Source organism: Vespula vulgaris, chromosome 12 (genome assembly GCF_905475345.1).
Source record: "Vespula vulgaris chromosome 12, iyVesVulg1.1, whole genome shotgun sequence".
In the NCBI taxonomy this organism is placed as follows: domain Eukaryota; kingdom Metazoa; phylum Arthropoda; class Insecta; order Hymenoptera; family Vespidae; genus Vespula; species Vespula vulgaris.
In genome coordinates this window covers 3,527,598-3,552,500 of record NC_066597.1, presented here as the reverse complement: position 1 = coordinate 3,552,500, position 24,903 = coordinate 3,527,598, and the positions used below count along the sequence as shown (strand labels likewise).

The 24,903-nt window shown below is 31.3% G+C and overlaps 1 protein-coding gene across 7 annotated transcripts in view; it reads right to left on the bottom strand.

Moving 5' to 3' along the window:
* The window catches only part of LOC127068219 (inaD-like protein), a 74,822-nt gene that overhangs the window by 18,772 nt on the left and 31,147 nt on the right, over positions 1–24,903 (bottom strand). For all 7 annotated transcript variants that reach the window (XM_051004049.1, XM_051004051.1, XM_051004048.1 and 4 more), the window contains 14 exons: positions 24,424–24,566; positions 22,194–22,579; positions 19,226–19,360; positions 17,882–18,040; positions 17,550–17,714; positions 17,006–17,231; positions 16,477–16,778; positions 16,115–16,342; positions 15,823–15,996; positions 15,547–15,708; positions 15,217–15,459; positions 14,220–14,450; positions 3,341–3,446; positions 1,132–3,217 (listed from right to left, as the gene is read on the bottom strand). In XM_051004049.1, the coding sequence (XP_050860006.1) occupies positions 1,132–3,217; positions 3,341–3,446; positions 14,220–14,450; positions 15,217–15,459; positions 15,547–15,708; positions 15,823–15,996; positions 16,115–16,342; positions 16,477–16,778; positions 17,006–17,231; positions 17,550–17,714; positions 17,882–18,040; positions 19,226–19,360; positions 22,194–22,579; positions 24,424–24,566 (4,746 nt within the window). The remainder of the gene's footprint in view (positions 1–1,131; positions 3,218–3,340; positions 3,447–14,219; positions 14,451–15,216; positions 15,460–15,546; positions 15,709–15,822; positions 15,997–16,114; positions 16,343–16,476; positions 16,779–17,005; positions 17,232–17,549; positions 17,715–17,881; positions 18,041–19,225; positions 19,361–22,193; positions 22,580–24,423; positions 24,567–24,903) is intronic.

Below are 24,903 nucleotides of genomic sequence, written 5' to 3'. Positions count from 1 at the left end.
GATCGTACACTATTATTATCTATAAGTGCTTTTCTACACACAAATATTCACTCATCTATAACATATTGGTTCCATTATAATTTATATATATATATATATATATATATATATATATATATATACATGTATAGATCTTTTCTATCGCGGAGATAATACGATGGAGAAACACCGAGAAATCTTTTTATTACGTATGTTCGTTTTACGATGGCACGTTAATTGTCGACAGTCGATTTAATCGATACGTTCGTCGTCTCGTCTCTCTTGCATAACTATGTATTCCATACGAAAACGAATTACATATAACGAAGGCTTAGACATAATACTAAAGTGAAACGAAGGTTATTCAAAATAATTTCATTCCTATACATACATACATATATACATACATACATACATACATATATATTTTTTAATTAATCAACGTGAACTTCGAATGAAATTATTAAATTTTCATTTTTCTCTTTTCTCTTATTAATACGCTTTCGAAATACGATTCGTATGACGTATGGAATTATACTCGCTTCGATAATCGATCGATCGATCGATCGGTCAATCGATCGATCGATCGATCGATCTTCGTAACCTTTCGTCTCTAGTTCGATTAGATTCTATCTACGAAGTTCCCAATCGTACCAAGCTTATTTCATTATACTATTTTGATTAGCAATGCGTAGTACGAAGCTCTCTTCTGTACGACTTCGAGAATGATGGAAACATTTCGTGGCATTCTCGATGACCCAGATTCGACAGACAAATAATTCTTCTATATCTTCTATTCTTCTATTTTATTATACTATAGCGCACACGTGTAATCCAGCCCTAATCTAAGATACCGACAAGATTTACAATATATCTACGTATACACGTTGTTTTTTTAATCGATGTTCGAAGCCTACCTTGCATACTTTTACCGGTAATCGATTAGGTTAGCGATTTTATCTAACTCCATTACCGGATTAGAAATTATATCGTTATTCCATGTTACGAAGGAGGATTTAACTTCTGGAAAAAAAAAAAAGAAAGAAAGAAAGAAAGAAACGAACAAACAAACAAACAAACAAAGAAATAAACTAAAAAGAAAGAAAGAAAAAAAAGAAGAAAAAGTAAACGAAAAAAATAATTCTTGCTTACCTCGATTCTTTATCATCGAAATCCTTGGATATGTTTCCTTCTAATTTGTTATCATCTTTTCGAATCACTAAAACGTCTTCTGGAAGAGCTGTCAGTTCCGGTTCCGGTTCACTAGGCAACGATAGAGCACTAACCTTAACAGCACATTCATCAAAGAATTTTCCTTTCGCACCAATGAACGATCTCTTTGAACCTTCACTACCTGTCCTACTAAGTACCTTCTTATCTTTATTATCTTTCTCTTTGTCCGTCACTATAGTATCGTCCACTATTTCGGATACCTTCGACAAGTCCAATAAAATTTCTGGCTTGATGTTTCTCTCGGAAACTTTATTATCGTCCATATCCTCGCTTGTTAAAGTATTTTCCGAAACGGATTTACCTAATAACGGCAATTGCAATTGGGAAGAAGATTTCCTTGATGTTTCTCCTTTATCGATCGTAGTAGTATCTTCATCCTGTCGAATAAAAACAACTTCGGCAGGGGAATAAATTTCAATTTTTCGTAAATCGGTAGCCTCGAAACATCTTGCGGTGGCAACCTCCTCGGCTGTAATTATCCTCGCTTTTACCAATTGTATTTCAGGTATTAAAGTCGACAATTGATCGCTATTATCCTCGAAGAATATTTCCTGTACCGTTTCCCTTATCCTAACTTCCTTCTTCGATTCCTCGAGAAGAGATTCCTTCGAGGCTTCGTTGGAAACCGTACCTTTCCTTTTTCTCAATGAACTGGGTCGTTTAGTCGCTTTGACCACTTCGGTATCCGATATCGAAGGTTTCAACGATCTTCTTTTTCTCAAAGTCCCCGTTTCAGATTCGACAAGTACGTCGGATTCTGTTCTTCTTCTAATATCCATAGGATCTACTATGATCTCATCTAATTCATCGTTTATCCTAACGTTATCTCTACTCCTTTTAAATCCTTCTCTGAAACGATCGGATTCTATAATCGTACCCTCCTCCGATATCTTCCTTTCTTCATAAACTTTCGATTCTACGAGCTTGGTATCCTTTGAATCGTCCTTCGATTTAACCTCCTTCTCTTCTTCTGTTTCTTCTTTTTCATCTTTTTCTTTTTTAGCGGCAGCCTCTAACTCCATTCGTTTCTTTCTCTCGTCGTCCAAACTACGTAACAACGAACTGTCCTCGTCGAACGTCGAATAAGAGTACTCCGGCTCTGGCTCGTTAAATGCGGTTAGCGAGCTATGCTTCCTGAGATACTGAGTGACCCTCTCGATGCACTCCTGTTCCTTCAGACTCTTCCTCTCCTCTCTGGATCTCCTCCTACTCGTTTCCCCGTCTTTTGATCTTCTATCTCGCTCGGTCTCTCTTCTCTTCGATCTCCTTTTAACACCACTAACCTCATCTTCCCTCTCGCTTCTCACCCTTTTCTTCGAAATCCTTTCGGAGGAGCCCTCGGATTTATCCAATGTTTCCGTCGATTCTCTTTGTGTCCTTGAATCCAAACTATCGTACCTATTAAGACATTTCCTTTTCTCTTCGTCTGATTTTTTTCTTCTTAACGTCGACGTGTCAGACAAATCGACGATAACTTTTCCTACCGTTTCTTCTTCCCTACCCTTTTCTTTTTCTATCTTCGTAACATCATCCCCTCTACGAATATCACTATCTTTCTCCTTTAATTTAACCTTTGGAGCAGCTTGCTCTACGCACGTTATCACGTCTGGAATCTCATAAATCTCTTTACCATCCATACCGATCGACATTGTCTCTATCGTTGGCGTGATTACCTCCTCCTCCGAAAGAATTTTATCCTTAGCCGAAGAAAATCTATTCGACGAGTCGATTTCTTCATCGTTCTTCGATAATATCGTTGCTTTCTCTTTCTTTAATTGTTTTATTTTCGTGGGACTGCAAATCGGTGTTAACGGTGAAGCGTCTTTCCAATGATCCTCCTCTTCATCCTCCTCCTCCTCCTCCTCCTCCTTCCCTTTCTCCTCCTCTTGGTCCTCTTCATAACGTTGTCGTTGATATCGTCGACGTTGTTGTTGTTGTTTCCGATTCTGATCTTCTTCCTTTTTATCGGTAATAGCTTGCACGCCGGTTGAAATATCTGTCATACCTAAGAACATTATACTCCGGATTTTCGTTTCCTTTTTATAGAAATTTTTGTTCTTTTCGTTTATCGATCATTTCGAGAATTTTATTATTGTCTTGTTCTTTCTTTCGACATCAACTAACTTACCCGATCTCGATGATAGGAAATCTTCTAGCTCGGCTGCACGATCGGTCGTTTCACTCTCGTTTGGGAAGCTTCTGCTGCGTCGGACCGTACAGATCGCTGGCACCCTCTGATCAGCCAGGAAGATAAAAGTCAGAGCATTAGCTTCATCTCGTTCGTTGAATTATAGTACGTATGTGTGTATATATATATATATATATGTGTGTGTATATATGTATATATATATATATATACATATATAAAGAATATTTCTACTTTTCTTTTACTAGTTTGTTTATTTTATTCAATACTCTTGATTTAATTAATGAATAAATCAATACTTTTATACTTAACTATCTTACAGGAATAAAGCAAATATATATATATAATATATATAAAATATATAATATAAGGATCTTAATAATATTATAATTCGTTCGATTTAGCGAAAGAAAAAAATATGGCGATACTTTTAAAAGCAGAAAATTATTAAAGGGGTGAATCGTAAAAAGGATTCTTCAAGCCGATTTATGAGAAAACTTGCGGTCGCCTTATTTATAGCCTATTTTAAATATTAATTTTCGAGCGAGGTAGGGTTTCTCGTAAAATCGACTATTGGCTTTGGTTAACTTCTTTCATTCGTGGTTATATACGTTCTTCATATTTCTTATTTTTTTTTCCTTTTTCTTTTTTTTTTCATTACATCTTACACAATGAAAAAGAATAAAAAAAAAGAAAAAAAAAAACCAAAGGAAAAATATTCGTATAAAAACGTCCGAGCTTTGCAAAATAAGGCAAACTCGGTCGTAGGATGAAACCGACGGAAAGGAAAAAAATCAAAAATCAAAAAAGGAAAAAATATTAAATAACAATTATTTAAGTACGATTATAATTATATAAAATGGGAATGTGATGGGAATATGAGTGTATAGATATATGTATATATAAAAAAATACGAAGTAATCGATTATGTACAATCGCATTTTATTTTTACACAAGGCAGTGTTAAGAACTTTTTTTCCTTTTTTCTTTTTTTCTTCCTTTCAATTGGAAGGATGTATATGTATATATATATAAATATATATATACATATATATATATATATATATATATATATATATATATATGTAAATACGAATTAGCGAATACCGGAAGAGGAGCCGATATCTTTTAGGAGCACAACCTACTTGCCAACGATATTATTTGCAGCGTGCCTTCGGTGACGTACAAAATATATTCTGTGTACCTAGGCTATCGTTCAAAAACAATATGTACATACATATATATAAAAGACAGAGAGAAGAGAGAGAGAGAGAGAGAGAGAGAGAGAGAAAGAGAGAGAGAGAGAGAGAGAGAGAGAGAGAGAGAGATGGAAAGAAAGAAAGAGAAAGAGAGAGAGAGAGAGAGAGAGACAGAGTATATGTATATCAAACAAACATACATATACACGCACACACAGAAAGTCTACATGTAACTTTCAAGTTTTTCGTCAAAACGACGATCCATCGATGTTTGTTTTAATCCTTCGGACAGCGTATCATCGATCTTCGGATTTCATCCTGTATCATTTCAATCCCCTGTAACATCCTTCTTCTATTCGAGTCTTTATTTGTCTTTTATTCCTTTTTCTTTTTTTTTTCTTTTTTATTTTTGTTTCTCTTCCCTTGTATTTATTTTTTTTTCTATTTTCGATTTCTTCTATCTTTTTTCTTCTTTTTCTCTTCTTTTCGTCCGTCTCCATTTTCGCGACGAATTTAATCGGAATGCAAGGGAAAAGGTATATCGTTTGACACTTACCTATGTTATTCGAACCGATAGATATATATATGTACATACTTTTATTGTTGAATGCTGAAAAATATTTGATGGAAAAATATGGAAAAGATAGATTCGAAAAATGAATGAAAAATATTGTGAAAGGAGGAAAGAGAAGAAGACAGACAGAGAGAGAGAGAGAGAGAGAGAGAGAGAGAGAGAGAGAGAGAGAGAGAGAGAGAGAGAGAGAGAGATAGTACTGTATAGGATTTCATGGCCACAATAAACTTCAAAGAGGTATGTATGTGTATCTATATATATATAGATAAATATTTTCGTTGAACGCTGAAAATATTGTTTAAAAAAAGATAGGAAAAATGAAATAGATAAAAGTTATTAAAGAAGAGAGAGAAAGAGAGAGAGAGAGAGAGAGAAAGAGAGAAAATGATAGAAAGAGAAATAGTTTTCATATAGGATTTCACATTCACGACTAACTTCAAAAATGGATATGTATATGTACATATATACATAATTTTATCGAACGCTGAAAAAATTTGTTTAGAGAAAAATAAGAAAAATGAATTGATAAAATGATTAAAACTATTATGAAGAGAGACAAAGTAATAGAGAGAAAGAGAGACAGAGAAAGAGAGATAGAGAAAGAAAGACAGAGAGAGAGAGAGAGAGAGAGAGAGAGAAAGAGAGAGTTTAGGATTTCACAATTAGACAACAAAGTTTAGAGATGGATATGTATATAATTATATATATATATATACACATATATACATACATATATGTATATATGTATATATATATGTATATGTATGTATGTATACGTCATGTATATAGATATATGTATGTATATATATGTATATGTATATTGTATATATTACGATTGTATTCTGTAGAGCTTCGTATATTCATTATCGTTATTATTAAAACGTGCAGAGAAAGGAGGAGATTCGTTTAATTTCTCATCTCTTTTGGTATAATTTTTGGTCGATTTTTTTTTTTTTTTTGTTAAACTTGTCCTGGCGTTGGTCAGCTGTTCGTATCTTTCAGGCATTTATCCGTCGTTCTGAAAAGTGAAAAAAAAGGAGAGATGAATATTAGATTGAAAATCATGTAGTGATATTCTCGCGTGCAAATTACTATTAAATTGAATTTAATTATATAAAATAATAATAAGTAATAATAATTATCGCGATAAGCGCTGATAATACGCTTTTTATAATTCATTCCACACGGCGTACTATTTTCTAATTTATTTTGTTCTTTTCTTTCTTCTAATAAGCACTACTAAATTGCAAATAGAATATTAATCCTCTGTAATTAATTGTTCTTTGTTTCGTTTCGTAATTTTTTCTCTTTTTTTTTTTTTAAATACATTTTTTAAACGATCGATTAGAAAAATATGATTTTTATTAATCGAATTTATTTATCACACCCCATTCCATCGGATTTATTAACAAAATATATAGAATGAAAAAATATTACAAAGGGAAAAATATATCTTTAATTAATTAAACGAAATAGTATTGTTATTAAAAAAAGAGAAAGGAAGAAAAAAAAGAAAAAAAAAAAGAAGAAGATTAATTTTCAACATTCGAATTATTCGCTTCGATTATCTACTCTATTTCATAATATCGTATTTATTACAAAAGATAAAATGATAACAAATTGTAATTACGGAGGATTAACGCGCGCACGCACATACACACACACACACATACACACACAATCATACACACACATATATGTCTATATATACGTACAAACATATATGTATATGTTTACATAAAAAAATTATGTAAAAAAATATACATACATATATACGCATATATATTTATTCACCGATCGATATCATATATCTTCGATATTTTTAGCGATAGCTGAAAGAGAGGCGGGAATTCGAGTCAAGGTAAAATAGCATTTTGTATAGAGATATATAAAAGACCCATGATACGTATATGTATCGTACATATGTACTATCTTTAACACGGTGTGGTTTTTCAATGAAAAGAGTTATCCGACACGTTAAACGTTAAAGATACGTTACGCGATCGTGATGTCGACGTCATTCGACAATTCACCTGCGCAGGTGCATACTAAATAAAGGTTTGAACCTTGTGCAATGTACAACATCATCGCTTTCACCGATACGTTTCGGTAATTAATTATCCTTCCATTCCAACTAGATAAAAGCGCTCGATACACTCCGGAATTGAAACTCATTGAAATTCGAGAGCCGCATCGTTCCACTAATTAATTTCAATTACTAATTCGAATCGAATCCAACGAAATAAAGATTTCACCTTGACTCGATCGAGTACGAAAGGTTTCGTTGCGTTATCTCTCGTTCTACATTCTTTTTCTCTTTTTTCTTTCTTTCTTTCTTTCTTTTATTATTTTTTTCTTTTTTTTTACTCCAAGTTTACGTCCAGTAAACATTTTGGAAACAAACAAAAACCTTTAATCAGGATGATAAATAAAAGAGAAAAGAGGAAGAAGAAAAAAAAAGAAAGATTCCGATTATCTTCATTTTTCATTTTCTAATCTAACGCGTCCATCGAAAAGCATTCATTTCTAAACAATTCCCAACGAGAACATTTTCTATATAAGGATGACATAAAAAAAATTTAGATATACTCTTATCGATCTTATCGATAATAATTTCTTAATTCATTAAAAATTGTATTAATACTTGGACGTTACTTGCAATCAGAACGAAAGATGTAATAAACAAATTTTTCTACTCTTCTTGCGTAAAATTTCACTTTAAAAAGGAGAGTGTAAATTGCTATATTATTTATAATCGACAAACAAATTTTTAATAATAATAATAAAAAAAAAGAAAAAAAAGGAAACATTCATTCTTCATTTTTCATTTATTTCTATTTATCGAATTTAATCATAATAAACAAAACTTTTAATTACGATGAAAGAAAAAAAGAAAAGAAAGATTTTAATATCTCTCCATTCTTTATAATTTGTACATTTAATTCAATTCAACGTAGAATTGTTAATTAAAAAACGTTTTATTAACAATAAAAATTATTGAGAAGAACGAAAGAAAAGGAACCATTCGTACTCACGATATTTCTGACGGACGTGCTGACAGAAACGTTCGATCGTTCGACGAATAATAATAATAATAATAATAATAATAATAATAATAATAATAATAATAATAATAATAATAATAACAATAATAATAATAACAATGATAATAACAATAATAATAACAATAACAATAATAACAAATAATAATAAATAATAATAATAATAATAATAATAATAATAATAATAATAATAATAATAATAATAATAATAATTAATAATTAATAATTAAAAATGGATCGTATTCATCGTTGTTGCTTCGTCATATAAAAATAGAAACATTATTATTATTATCATTAATATTAATATTATTATTATGATTATTATTATTATTATTAATGTTAGTATGTTTATAATAATTATTATTGCTATTATTATTATTATAATTATTATTATTATTTTATTATTTTATTATTATTATTGTTATTATTATTATTATTATTATTCCTATGCGGTTACACGTTTATCCGTTCGATTATAAAATCAAACTCGTTTCTGACGTATACGATTGTCGCAATTCTAAGCAATACAGGATTAGAAAGATACGCTAAACGCGTCTATGCGAAAGGTGAAAAGAAAAATAAGGGAGAAAGATAAAGAAAATGGAGATATATGTGTGTGTACATACGTGTAGTACAGGTATATATATTAACCCTCTATTACACATTATGTAACTTTGAAATTTGTAATAAATGATATATTAATTATTAGTTAATTTATGAATGTTAATTTTAATATAAGTTATATACTATATAATGATCATGTATATAAACTATATTATATATCACACTTAATATATAATCTATACTATGATTTATAATATTATAGTATATTATTTTTATTATATATATATATATAAAAATTATACTATAATGTTATGAATCATAGTAAAAAATTATCTACTAATTATAACTTATAATTATATACATTATTATAACTTTCATATTAAATAATTATTTGTTTTTAATCGCGAAACAAAAAACGTTAATTAAAGTTATAGAGGGTTAACGAGCTAAACATATGAATGAATAAAATAAGGAAATAAACAAAAAAAAATAAAATAAAGAAATAAAAAAAAAGAGAAACAAAGACAAAGAAAAAGAAGAAAATTCTAAAAAGAAGATGTTATATATAATCGAGCCATCATTCTTAAAACTGTTATAAGTCCTTCTTCTTCTTCTTCTTCTTCTTCTTTTCTTAACAAAATAATATTAATCAACAAAATAATATTTCTTAATTCAATATTCTTTATCTTCTTTCTAAATAAATCAGACTTATATCAATCTCAAAAATGCAAAGCTGCAATTATGTGCGTACCAGAAAAATGTGAAAGGATTGTAAGTTGGTTAGTGAAAAGAGAGAGAGAAAAAAAGAGAGAGAGAGAGAGAGAGAGAGAGAGAAGGGTGGGTAGGGGAGGTTTTATAGGGTGAGTTCTAGTGGATGGATTTTTTTTTCTTTTTTTTTTTTTTTTTTTCTTTAAAAAAATATCGAGAAATTCTCGCGCGTGCCTTCGAGACTCAGCATGGAAAGAAAAAAGAACTCTAAATTCGAACTGCACTTATCTTTTCTTCGTTTTTTCTTTTCTTTTTTTTTAACTTTTTTTTTCTTTAATCATATCATCGCACACGTGAAAGTAAGTATCGAGAAGCAATGAAGAAGATAAAAAAAAGGAAGCCTTTGGAGATATCGATATTGTTACGTAATTTGCGTGCGTTTTGTATGTTTATATCCATACAGGCGAGTTACCATTATGGATGAGTTTAGACGTGTATCGCCCCTTTTTATTCTTTTTTGCAAATAGATGTTCGACTCTAATTAGGGCGGTAATTAATTAGGGTAAATAGTCAGTCAGGATGGTAGTCAGTCAGTGAATGTGATTCAGGTTTAAACGTTCGGTATTGGTACGTTCGGTCTCACGAGCCTTTTGATAATAGTGAAGAAAGGTGCCAGTGAGTAGTAGTGGTGATGGTGATAGAAGTAATAGTATTAGGAGTAGTATTAGTAGTAGCAGTAGTAATAGTAACAGTAGCAGTAGTAGTAGTAGTAGCAGTAGTAATAGTAAGATCTACGTTGATAGAAATAATAAAAATAAAAGTAATAGATAATAATAATAATAATAATAATAATAATAATAATAATAGTAGTAGTAAAAGTAATAAATAGTAATAGTAATAGTAGAAGTAGTAAAAGTATACAGCAGTAGTTAGTATGCTACTAACAGTACTAGTAATAGAAATAATAAAAATAAAAATAATACACAGTAGTTGTATGATACTAATAATACTAATAATAGAAATAATAAAAGTAAAAATAATACATAGTAGTGATATGGTATTAATAGTACTAATAGAAGTAGAAGAAGTAAAAATAGTACAGTAGTATGGTATGATAATAGTAGTATTAGTAGTAGTTATTGAAGTAGAAGAAGTAAAAATAGTACAGTAGTATGGTATGGTAATAGTAGATTAGTAGTAGTAGTAGTAACAGTGATAGAAGTAGAAGTAGTACACAGTAGTTGTATGGTAGTAGAGCTCTACGAAAAGGTGAAAAGATTGACATACGAGCTTTGTGATCGAGAGTAATTTACGACGAGAGAGAAAGAAAAAAAAACGAAGAAAAGGGGGTGGGCTGAGGGTAAAAGTGATGGTCGGGGTTAGGGGTGGGGGGTGAGTGACAAGGATTTGTGTTGGCTATAAAAATTTGCTTAGAAAAAAAATAGATATGGATTTTTGTACGTTAGATTTTTGTTTTTTTTCTTTTTTCAATTACTTGCCTCGTTCTCTCTTTTTCCATCCCTCCCACCTTCTCTCTCTCTCTCTCTCTCTCTCTCTCTCTCTCGCTCTTTTTTTTTCTTTCTCATTCATACATTCATTCATTCGTTCCAATTGTACAATATTTTTGTTCTGTCTTTATCTAACTTATGTATTCGACGCAGTCTCTCTCTCTTTCTCTCTCTTTTGGTTTGTCCGTCCGTCCGTCTGTCTTTTTCTAACTCACACAATAATTCTCTCGCTCTCACTCTTGTACCTAATCAATTTGATCGATTGTTTTTCTGTCATTTGTTTCTTCAGATTTTTTTCTTTATTTTCTTTTTTTTCTTTTTCCTAATCGTCCGACTGCAAAAAGACAAATATGAAATATAATATATATATAAATATACATACATACATACGTATATATATATGTGTGTATACGTATATGCATATACATATTATAGAAAAAAGAGGTGAGTCCTTAATTAAAACTATAAAAAAAGAAAAAAAATCTCAAAAAGACAAAAAAAAATAAATAAATTACATATCCGTGTCCGTGTGTGTGTGAGCGTTTGTCGTGAAAACAGTATAACCTAACCTATGTTTTCTTTAATGTTTTTATTGTTTCTACTTTATATTTTGGGGGAGGAGATGTGTGAGAGAGATGTATCGAAAGAAAACGTTCATAATTATCATTATTATTATAATCTTATTATTATTATTTCGATCAGCTACTCTCTACCAGGCAACTTTCATTCACTATTACAATCGTTTTATTTATGTACTTACTTAAGGGGCTGCTGCAGCACGACATATTTAAAGACCATCGTTAGGCTGTAAGTAGCACCGATTCGAACACGAGATCATCCGCATTCCAACATACCGAATCCCGAAAATCATTTTTCTCTTTTTGTCTTTTTTTTTTCTCACGTCCTCCCGGCTCTCCTTTTTTTTTTCCTTCCTTTTCATTTCATTATTTTACTTTTTCTTTTGTTCCCTCTCATATTAATTTCACGATACTCTTTGTATTTCTTCTTACACGACGCACGGTAAGAAATAATAACAAAAGACGATCGAAGGACGATTTAAGGAGTTAGGTTAGGTTGAATCATTTCCGCGCGAATTTTACGCGCCAAACTGTTTAAATTCTTTTTGGTTATAATATAAAAAAAACGACGTAGAAACGAGAGATTATACGGAGAGTGAAAGAGAAAAAGAGAGAAAGAGAAAAAGAAGGAGAAAGAAAGAGAAAAATTCTTAATATTTTATTCTCTCTCTCTCTCTCTCTCTCTCTCTCTCTCTCTCTCTCTCTCTCTCTCTCTCTCTCTTTCTGTCTCTCTCTCTTCTTCGTTTCTTGTGACTAATTGTAAGCTTATATGCTTAAAAAGAACGGAAGGGAAAATTCATTTAGTCCGGTCATTTCTCTCAGAAGAGAAAAAGAGAGAGAATGTGTCCGGAAATATAGGTTAGGTTGGTACGCCTGTGTATTAAATCATAATGTTGAAATATTAAGTTAACATTTACTTCGTTACTTTTTCAACTCTTTATATAACGTTATTTAACTTTATTATTAATTGTTAATATTTACCAAGTATAAATTTCATAGTATGTATTACTTGCTCTTGTTTAAAAGACGAAAGAAAACAATTAGGTTATAAAGAGTTAAAAATGTTGTTCAGTTCTTCACTACGTAAAATTAAAGTTTACTTTTACGTAATTGACTTTGTCAAATATTTGAAAGCTTTCGTGCTCTCTCGTTGGAAGGAGGCAATGGAAGAAAAAATAAAATAAATGAAGTAGAAAAGGAAAATAAGAAAGAAAGAAAAGTATGTCAGTAATGAGATGTAAACATTGACTAAATCTTAAAGGTATTAACTATGATGGAAAAGGATGAATAGGATTCGGATAAACAAAAAAAAAAACAATGATCACGGCACCCTATTTATTTATAGTGTGTTTGATTTACATGTAACTTTTTTGTTGTTCTTTTTCTTTTTATTTTTTCTTTTTCTTTTTTTTTTTTTCTTCAAATTTACTTTCCTATTTCCATAGACACACTGTAATGATTTTTAGTTTTATAAATGTATGCAAGTGCATAGGAAAAGGTTTGTTGTTATAATAAGATTGTTTACTTATATGTAATGAAATTTGTTAAAATTTGTTTAATTTGTTTGTGTGTGGTTTTTCTTTTTTCTTTCATATACATACACACATATATATGTATATATGTATGTATGTATGTATGTATATACTTTATTTGTAATTAATGTATAAAAAAATTAAACATAAAGAAAAAATATATGCACTAATAGCTAAATTAGAATTGAATATGATATCGAATGAATAGTGGCGCATAAGCTAGACATAAAAAGCAAAACATGCATGATGAGGGAGAAGGAAAATAAAAGAAAGAAAAAGGACAAAAACAAACAATAGCGAATGTGGATAGGAAGGACATATATCCCAGTTATCGTAAAGCCATATTGAGTCGATGTAATATTTAGATTTTTTCCCCACAAGAATGCAACGTTGCAACAAAAAGATGCAACGATAGTTATTGCACGTTGTTAAAAAACTAACAAATAGATTATGACTAAGGTCTTCGTTTCTCTCTCTTCTTGTTACAATGATGAATAAAAAAAGAAAAAAAAAAAATGAACAAGAAATTAAAACAAAAAAAGGAATAGAGAAGTTATTGTTTGATCATTTCAGCGATCACGATGCTGTTATTTTCAATAATATAAAAAATATACAAAAACAGGCCGAGTTCGTTGAAACAAAAACTGCATATGCAGTTTCGTTGCATTCGAAATTTCGATGATAAAAAAATAAGACAACATGATAACAAAACGTTAATATCATCAGTCTCGAAGGTTACGCGAAGAACGAAAATGCATATATATATATATATATACATATACATATACATATACATATACATATACATATACATATACATATACATATACATATACATATACATATACATATATATATATATATAAAGGTAAAAAAAGGAAGAAAAAGATTCATCAAAGAATCAAATTAGATTTGATTCATAACATCGATCGATCTCAAAAGCTTTCGGATTTGACGAGATTATGAAGATGTTTAAGACCATCGATCAAATCCATATGATGAGGTGGTTCGATTACGTTCACTTTACGCTCTCGAAAATATTCTCGCCTCTGCTTATGGCTATCCATGATCGAGCGCGTAGCTTCCTCGTTATCTCTATCCGTCGTGGTCTCGATCGGATCTTCTTGATCGCTCACCTGTACGATACTATCTGGTATGGGTAACGGCTTGGCCACTCCAATGCGTACGGTTCCTTTTGGTGCACCTTTCAGAGCCTGCACAGCTTGGTCGAGAGTTGCATTCTCTAAAGCGATATCGTTCACAAACAGAAGCCGATCACCTGGTATAAGTTGACCATCGACTTGTGCCACACCACCAGGAACGAGCGATCTTATTACTATCACAGTTTCGTTGGGGTTCATTGGATCCTGTACAAATAAATACAATGTGATATTATATGAAAAAGACAAGAAAAAAGAAGATTTATATATATAAGGAGGTGTCCAAAAAAAATGGAACTATACTTATACTATATATTATTGAGATCAAATAGATGAAAAAGATTCATAAAAACTTACGTCCGAAAATGATTCATTGAAAAATGTATGTTTTTAAAGATATTTATGATTTATTATTTTTGGACACCCTGTATGTATATGTATATATATATATATATATATATATATATATATATATATATTTATTCTATATATTATCTATATTCTGTGTATAATATTTATATTTTATAATTTGCAATATTATATTATTTATAGAGATCTCTATACGATATAATATTGAATAATTTTATATTATCTTTTATATTTGCATATAAATGATATATTATATTGCATAATACTGTATAATATTAATACTATATTATACTTTATAATACTATATTAGACTGTATAATGTTGTATTATACTGTATAATAGTATATAATATTAATACTGTATTATACTATTTCTTTCTTTAGAATTTATAGATCTATATAAATAATACAATATAACGTTATATTACAAATATATCGTATTTGAGGATAGACATTACTCCATTTTTAATAGAACTGTAGGCATTAGTCGGATGATTAATTTAAAGATTTGATTAACTTAATCACTAGTCTGGAAAATAAAAAAATCTGGATTCTCAAATCTCGATACAAACAAGTCGAGGATTCATACAACTTTTTTCATATACCTGATAATCCAAAATGGAGAACCCAAGGCCCCTCTCTCCTTTAACCAGCTCAATGATTTGCGGCTCTGAGCTCCACATAGCTAAACCCGTTAACGGCTCCAATGATCGTGATTTCATTTTGTTCAAGCTAGCGTCAGTAACTGTTGCAGTCGTTGTAGTTGAAGCTAAGGATCCGTCAGATTTCGCCTTTACCAGTCGATCCATTGTTGGTAAAAGATTTTGAAGGGATCCACCGAGAATACTCTGTATTTCATTTTTGTTTTATTCGTATTGTTATCGACGAAAATGTTCTTATAATCGATAAATATTAAATAACATTTGTTAACTTACTCTAGTCTGAAAAGCTGCCTGATGTTGAGCAGTGTCGATAGGACACAATGGATCCTGCGAGGCTACATTTCTTCCGCAAACCATACGAACGTGTATAGGCAATTCTTTCAAAACGCTAACTACTTCCATATGATTTATACCGAGCAAACGGTAACCATTTACCTTGAGGAACATTTAAATTCTTTGCGTTAATTATCTCTTTCTTTCTCTTTTATTTTTTATTATTTCTTCAGATAATCATCGATACATAACAAACGATAATTAAATAAATCTTACCTCCAGCAATTCATCTCCCGATCGCAACGTACCATTTTGACCGACAGGTCCTTCAGGTAGAATCGAACGTATATAATGATGAGGCCTCACTTCTTGTCCATTTTCAACATCCACCGTACCTTCTAAACTAATCCCAAGACCGCTACCTTCAGCAAATTTCTTCAACTGTGCTACCTATTAATAGAGAATGTTAGCAACGAGTGTTGTTATTATTATTATTATCATCATCAGATATAACAATCTTTGTATTATTGCATTTTGTGATAAATAATTCATGCGTATTTATGCATACCACTATCTCGGTATCAGGGCCTACGATCTTTTGCCATTTCGATTTTATGGCCGCACGAATTTGTGATGTGAGTTCGCTCGAAGGATCGCTTAAAAGTGCTTCAACGTTGGTAGCTTCGTCGAACTCATCCGTAACACTTATTTCACGATCTGCTTCTTGAAGTACGGCACTGTCTACGGTAGTATGCGATTCACCTTCAGGCTCTATCTCGGTAGTGGTGTCACCATCCTGGAAGAAAAAGGAAAAAAAAAAAGAAAAAAAAAAAAAGAAGAAGAAGAACACGATGAACTTCGTTATTATCTACGATCTTTTTGCAAAGTGAAGAAAGGTCAATGATAAAAGGTCGAATGAGCGGAACTCACCGCGCTTATCGGAAAACTGGGTAGGCTAGTTATCGACGGTGAACTTGGCTGAGGTAGTCTCAGCTCGCTAGCAGCAATCGCTTGTTGAAGTTGTTCGTACTTTGGTCCACGTAAATATCTTTCCAAGCAGAGAACAACGGTCTGCCCGGTACTTCTAAGAACTTCAACTGCCTCGTGATTCGAATAACCCTGTAGAGAATGACCATCCACCTCGACTATCCTATCGTTTATTTGTATCTTATTACTTAAGTCTGCCGCGCTACCCTCGCTTATGCTCTTGACAAAGATCCCCGAAAGTTCCTCTGAAAAATCATTACCAACCGTCCTCTGTGATCCTCGCGCAATATATGTTTATTTTTGTGCACGTCTTTTTTATTATTATTATTATTATTATTATTATTATTATTATTATTATCATTATCATTACTTTTCTTTTTATTCATTTGTTGTATCTTATTATTACGTTTATTTTTATTTTTATTCATTTATTTATTCATTTATTTTGTTTTCTAGCAGCACTGGCTCTCACCCTTCTCGCAAACGTAGCCGGCTATAGTGATCCCAAGGCCGTAAATATCCTTCTTAAGCTCGACGGTGAAACGCTCCATTTCTGGCAGTGAATTAACATCGATGGCGTCCATGGTGAGGACCGGTAGTTCCGGAATTTGTACCGGTACCGTCGGTATAACTGGCATCGCTCCAATTGGTATGGGGTTGCGTCTGGGTACCACATCCATGATGAGACTGGTTCTTGCCTTGAGAGAAGGGACACACATTTCGCCATTTATATTCTAATATCCCGTGTAATATCCCGATAGTATTCACGCGCCTGATCCGCATATTTGCGATGGGATATTCTAATATGTTTGCTGTTTTTTCTAGGGGGGATTTTTTTTTTCGTTTCGCTCGGAATATGTTCGTTTCGTTTCGGAATTTTGTTCACTCGGTTTTTTCTTTCTCTCTTATTATTATTATTATTATTATTTTTTTTTTTTTTTTTAATAATTTATAGCAGCATCGATCGTAGTAGCGCACATTAGTAGTAGTTGATCGACACGTTTCGTCGCACTCACGTCGGACTCCTGCGAATACATATAACCGTTGTCGTAACTGGCATCACCCTGTTGTACGTGTCGTATGTTGTAAGTCTCAGGTACACTGTGGACCAGGTATCTCTCCAATTCGTCCGGATCACCAAGGATCTTCGTTGGTACGATTGGAGCATGACTTCCGATGGCCTGAAAAAAAGAAAGAAAGAAAACAAAAATCGTAGAGTTATTCGGATCCTGACGGATTTAACAGATTGATATGATCATTCGATCAATGGGTTAATAATTGTTTTAATATGTTAGCTGGTTTTTTTTTGTTTTTATTTTTTTTATGAAAATCGATGGATTTGATATACCTGGAAATCTGGTGAGGTTGGTTCAACTGGTCTTGCGACAACGAGACGCACGTGTGTCCCTGATTGTCGTAGAACAGCTGCAACCTGTTCGCTTCCCATTCCTCGTAGATTGACATCTCCGATTTGGAGTATGTGGTCCCCACTTTGGAGCCGATTATCCTAAAAATTCAAAATATACAACTGCAGGAGTTAATATCTTTTCTTTTTTCTTTTTAGGTTTCCGTGTTAAAACGAGAGTAAAATTAAAAATAATGATTATATAGACTCTGGCTTTTCCTTCTTTTTCTTTTCTACTAATTTCTTTGACTAAATTAATCAGAATATAATTATTTTTGCATCAACTCTGATTTTTTCATTTGATTCCATTTCTTTCAGATTGATTTGTTTTATTAATTAAATGAAGTTCGAAGTCAGAGATGATGTAAAAATTCTGAAAAAGAAAAAAGAAAGAAAAACAAAGGATAAATAAATAAAAGAATAATTAATATTATCGTTCCAGTGGTGACCTTATCCAATAGAAATTATTACATCGATTTATAAATAAGTATCTCTTTTATAGAATCGATAAGTAATATTAATATCTTCTAAATATTTTTCATCCGAATAACGAAAAGAAAAAAAACAAAAAAAAACAAAAAAAAAGAAAACAAAAAACACAAAATATAAAAAAATCGTGGACGCTTATTTATTGCAACAATTTAAATGCATAATAACAAAATCTTATTAACAGTTAACATAACGACGAAATACATAGAATATACATGATACATGATACAAGTAAACCCGATTAGCCAACGTCCCTTTGATTTTCTTAATTCGAGGAAAAGTTCGATCGTTGAGGAAAAACGAGCTGTGTGCAACACTAATTATGGTATCCGCATAAAGAGCACATGTTTAATTTAAGCCTCCTTCGCGTTAATTACTTTAGCGATGATTTCCCTTTGAAGGTTTATCATACAACGTTTACCTGTACGTGTATGTAAATACATCTACGTTTACGTCTACGTCTACGATATACTATGTAAATACAAAGGGTGTTCTGAATGATATAGCTGTTTTTACCAGGATTCTATTAAGTCTATTAAACGATGAAGATAATCGCTTAACTTTAATGACTTCCAATTTTAACAGAATCCTGCATCCTGAAAAGCTTTCGAAAGTAAATATCCTTTCTCAATTAGTACAAGTTGAGTCTGCGAAGGAAGGCTCAGAAGAAATATCAGAAGGATAAACAGAGATAAAGAGAGGATGATGATGATGAGAGAAAGAGAGAGAAAGAGAGAAAAAGAGAAAAAGAGAGAGAGAGAGAGAGAGAGAGAGAGATCCTTTCGATTGGATACTCACGCGATCGGCGACGCCTCCTGGAAGGATGGTCTTGACGACGACGCCTGTGCTACGGCCTCCGATAATCCCAAATCCAAGACCGCTGCCATCATTGATAAGGTTTATCACTTCTACCTGCGCCCATTCCGTGTTCAGCTATAACATACGTCGTTCGCAAAAATTTATTAACGAACGAAATTTCTTTCTTTCTTTCTTTCTTTCTTTCTTTCTTTCTTTCTTTCTTTCTGTCTTTTACTTTTTCTTTTTTATTCATTTAGTTATTTATTTATTTATTTATTTATTTATTTATTTATTTAAACGAAATGTAATTACGCATAAGATCGTCGAGTTTAAATCAAATTAATTCATTAAATAATTATATCTTAATATATCTTTTCTCATTTTTCTTTCCTTCTTTTTTTTTTTACATTTTATATATAAAATGTAAGGATAATGTTAAATGATTGAATAAATAGATTGATATTATTTATATTTAATATATAATATTAATTAACCTATTTCTTTTTCTTTTTCTTTTTTATTTACAGTTAACATAGGTGTATCACATATGAGTGGTACATTTAAGGATATTGTTATTTTTTTACTTCATGCTATAAATATAATAACTTATTAGAAAATTGTGTATATATATATATATATACCGTTGATCGTAATCGTTAATGGATATTGGTAAGGATCGAAGAGATTTATTTTGATCGTGATCATATGGGAGGGAATAAAATTTGATGATTCAACGTTTGCAAGTTTTCGCCATGGCAAATCGCGTCGTTCCACGTCCACGATATAATACGATTTTCTTGCTCGTTATCGTCGTCGAGAAGACGAGAACGACAACGACGAGAAGGAGGAAGAGGAAGAGGAAGAGGAAGAGAACGAAGGAAGCTAGAAGCAAAAAAAAAAAAAAGAAGAGCAAGATAAGAAAAAAAAAGAAAACTAATATAAAAAAGGTAAAAGAACGAAGAATTCGACGATAATAATATCGTGACTTTCGAACGAAATATAATATTGAAATTTTTATTTAAGAGATTTTTACTAAAGTACTTTTTATGTTTAATTTACTTGTTTGTTTGTTTGTTTGTTTTTTTTAATTCGTTTACTTCTTTTTAACCGCTTTTTCTTTCACTGATTCTATTTTTTACTTATCAATTTACTTTTTTTATTTGTTCTTTTTTCTTTTTTCTCTCTTTTCTCTTTCTTTTTTTTTGTTTGTTTGCTTATAATATATTTCTTGTCAGTCAAGTAATAATGAAATCCGGGCTAAAGGAAATAATTAAAATACTAATTAACGAAGTCCCAAGAGTAATTTCCCCTTCATTTTCAACAACGTAGGGTAAAACGGACAGGCTCGAATTTGTTCGCCGTAATAAGTTAATTTTAACGTCTTGCAAAGGAAAATTTCGGGCTATCGTCAAAATCTCTGACACGTGTTTTTGCAAGGGGGAAAAGAAATTGAAAAAAAAAAAACAAGAAAGAAAGAAAAAGAAAAGAAAGTAAAAAGAAAGAAAAGGAAAAAAAATATATATATATATACAGATAAACAAGAAGATACACGAAAAAGTTAAAACAAAAAAAAAACCAGACAAACAAAGAAAAAGAAAATTAAAAAAATATATAAAAAGAGAATAAAAAAGAATGAGGAGGGAAAAAAATAAAATAAGAAGAAAAAATAAAAAGATAATGAAAATACTGTAATAGGACCGAAGATAAATTCTACGTGACGTGAAGTAATATTTCGGAAGAAACCGGGAAAGTTTGTGTGAAAGAGGAAGAAAGAGGTGGAAATGACGAAGAAGGAGCAGAAGGAGGAGGAGGAGGTGGAGGAGGTGGTGGTGGAGAGGGTTGGGATGGATGTGGTGAAGAAGAATAAGGAGATGTAGGATAAGGAGAGTTGGGAAAAAGTCGTATGGTAGCTGAGATGAAAGGAGCGTGGAATAAAGAGAGAGAGAGAGAGAGAGAGAGATATCCTGCTGATAAAAAAAAAAGAAAGAAAAAAGATAAGGAGAGGTAATAATAGGGTAGAAGAAAAAAAAAGAGTATCTTTAAAGGTACTTCTTTTTTCTTTTTTGTATTTCGATAAAAAAAATTGGAATTTTATAGCGATCCAACGATTAGTACGCACGGTTAATGAGTTTTTAATGACCTTCTTCGTTCTTCAAATTTTTGTTTGTGTTTCCTCTAATTGCATGCCATATCGAAAACAATGTTTAAAGAATAGTTAAAGATAAAAAAATTCGATCGTCCGGATCGATCATCGAAACTGTCATCGATTCTACGATAAAAATGATTTATATTAACGATACCTACGATTTTTATTTTTTCCTTGCTGTTGCTGTTGTTAATAACATTTTTTTTTTTTTTTACTTCATGGGACGTATAATTTATTGAAAAGATAAAAGAGAAATACGATGAAATTTACAACGTGGTAGACGTGATAAATCGCAATGTAGAACGTATTTGATAAAGTAAAATCGATTATTTAAACGATCATTGGTTCTATGACATAGATGCATAGAACAAAAAATATTTATCACGACACACACACAAAACTTTTATATTACATGCACAGTTCATTCACAAACAAAAAGAAAAGAAAAAAGTTTTAAAGCCTCGGTTTTAAAGCTGGATTATCTAAACAACCATCGAATTTACGAGAAAAACGTATAGAAACAAAAATATTCCTCCCAATTATATCTAAAACTTTCGTTAATAACACACTTTCGTAGGACGTACGGTTTCAGAAAAGAAAAGGAAAAAAAAAAAAACAGAAAGAAAGAAAGAAAGAAAAACGAAAAAATCCCTAACAAAGAAACGATGAAAGTTGTAACAATAGATACTATAATTCAATAATTCAATAATTCAATAAACCAATAAAATTCATCGATTTCCTTATTCGTTCAATTTCTTCTTTTTTTTTCCCCTGCTTATAAAATCAACGTTGTTGTAAAAATGAAGGAATAAATATACTTACCACCATGTCAGGGCCACTCTTAGAGGCGTCACTGACAGCGGAAGGGCTCCTTTCGATGACGAGGCCTCCGTGAACGGTGCCAGGTGGTATCGGTGTAGAAGTTGGTGTAGGTATAGGTGTTGGTGTCGGTGTTGGTGTTGCTGCAGAAGTGTTGCTAGCAGGTTGACTTGATTTAGGTGTCGGTGCTGGAGTGACAATCGACGACACTGACACCGATTGATCTTTGTCCGAGCCAATTTGATTGTTATTGTTATTGTTGTTGTTGTTGTTGTTGTTATTGCCGTTGTTCCCCGCAGTACAGACGGCTGCAACTCCTCCAGCTGCTGCGGCCGCTGTCGAACTCGAACCTCCGGACAATTCATCCGTCGGCAAAGAATTCCCAATGTCTGATAAATTATACGAATTTCAATAAGATCGATCGAAAATAGGAAGTCTTTTCCTTTCTCTTGGCAAAGCCATTAGATAGAAATAGAAGAACTTTCTCTCTGTCTTTGTCTTTGTCTCTATCTTTGTCTCTGTCACTCTCCTTCTCTGTTTCTCTCTCTCTCTCTCTCGTCGGAAGCAATCTTCTTCCGATCGACAGGACGCTCAGCTTTTATTCTATTCGACTAGATTCCATTTTCTGCGAAGGGACTATGAACTAAATCTTTTCATCAGACAAGATAGTGGGAGAAGGAGAGAGAGAGAGAGGGAGAGGGAGGGATAGAGAGAGGGAAAGGGAGAGAGAGAGAGAGAGATGGAAAGGGAGAGGGGGAAGGGAGATAGAGAGAGGGAGATAGAGAGTGGGAGTGACAGTACATTTTTTTCATGTACATACATTAATTTACATTATGCTGAAAGCTAATTAAAATTGTACGACCATATACTAACTTGCATTCAGAGAGAAAGAAAAAGAGAAATGTGTGTGTGTGTAAAACTTTAATTCTATCTTGGCTAAGCTCTTGAATGAACAGTAGGATTACAAAAGACATAATTATTTTAATATACAAGTTAAAAGTATAATGCAGAGACTGTATAATAAGGGAACATAAGAAATAAGGAGAGTAAGAAATAAAAATGATTATTAAAAATAAAGAAAATATTGTAGATAAGTATCTCTTTCTAAGATTGAGATAAATATTATAAAAAATAAATATCTATGTGTATGTGTCTATATATATATATGTATATATATATGCGTGTGTGTGAGAGAGAGAGAGAGAGAGAGAGAAAGAGAGAGAAATTGATAAACAAGTTTTATTTTTTTTTATTTCATAAGAAAACTTTTACGTGAATGGTAAAATTAAATCATACGTAGAAAAAAGAAAAGAAAAATATCGAATTAAAAATATTAAAATGAAATATTAAAAGAAAATATAAATAAAATGAGATTGAGTTAATCGAAGGACAAGAAATCTAACAAAGAAAGAGAAACAAAAAAGAAAGAAAAAAAAAATAAAAAGAAAAACAAGAAAGGAAAATTGTCTTGCTGATGTACCGAAGAAGAATGGGATTCAAAGATTAAGATCAGTATAGTATACGACTCGGACTACTATACTTCCGACAAAACAAAAGCTCATGATAAAAGCTTTAGAAAGACAAGACTGTAACATTGAGAAAATGAAAGAAACGAGAAAATATCTGCTGCATTTTCGTATAACTGACGTCCATTCAACTCTAACTATTACATAAAAACAAACACGCGAATGATCCACAATAAATCTCATAGGAAACGTTTAGATTACAATTAAACTGCTACATAAGAACGATCACGTGGATATGATCCATAATAAATCTCGTATATACGTTTAGATTCCAATTAAACTACTACATAAGAACTATTACGTGAACGTGATCTATAATAAATCTCATACACACGTTTACGTTCCAATTTAATTACAACATAAAAAAGAACGATCATGTGGATGATCTATAATAAATCTTATATAGATACATATATACACGCGGATGTTTAGGTCTCAATTTAACTACTAGATAAGAACGATCACGTGAATGATCTATAATAAATCTCATAATACCCTTTTAAGGGATTTTTTCTTTTCTTTTATATATTTGTTACAATAAATTTCGCGTTAGAACGATAATGTTATTATTTAGTATCGTCTAAATGGACACTTGAGACTTTCGTTATTAGAGATCATAAAAAAAGAAAGAAAAAGAAAAAAAAAGAAAAAAGAAAAAAGAAAATAAAAAAGATCACGTTGACATGAAAGAAGATATTATTAAATACCTTGGGTGCTTCTTGCTACGACCAACTCGACAAGACCACGAGCTTTCTGAAGGATTGAGATCGCTTGCTCGTGGGAGATATTCGAGTCTAAAGGTTGTCCATCTATTGCCAATATTTGATCACCTTCTAACAAGCGACCATCGCTGAAACCAAAATGATCCAGGATTTTTATTATTATTATTATTATTAATATTATTATTATTATTATTTATTACTTATTATTATTATGTTATATATTACTTATTATTATATATTATTTACTATTATTATCTATTATTATTAATTTGTCTGAGAAGTTTGTATATAAATATACGTATGTATTAAAACATATCGGTATACGGTATAAATGTATGCATGTAAAAAAATTATTAGTCTAAGAGAAATTTTCATTTAAATATTGCTAAGAAACCATATAGATGCGATTAAAATATGGGAGGAAAGTGATAATTTCTCAGCTTACATTACATCATTATTCTGCGT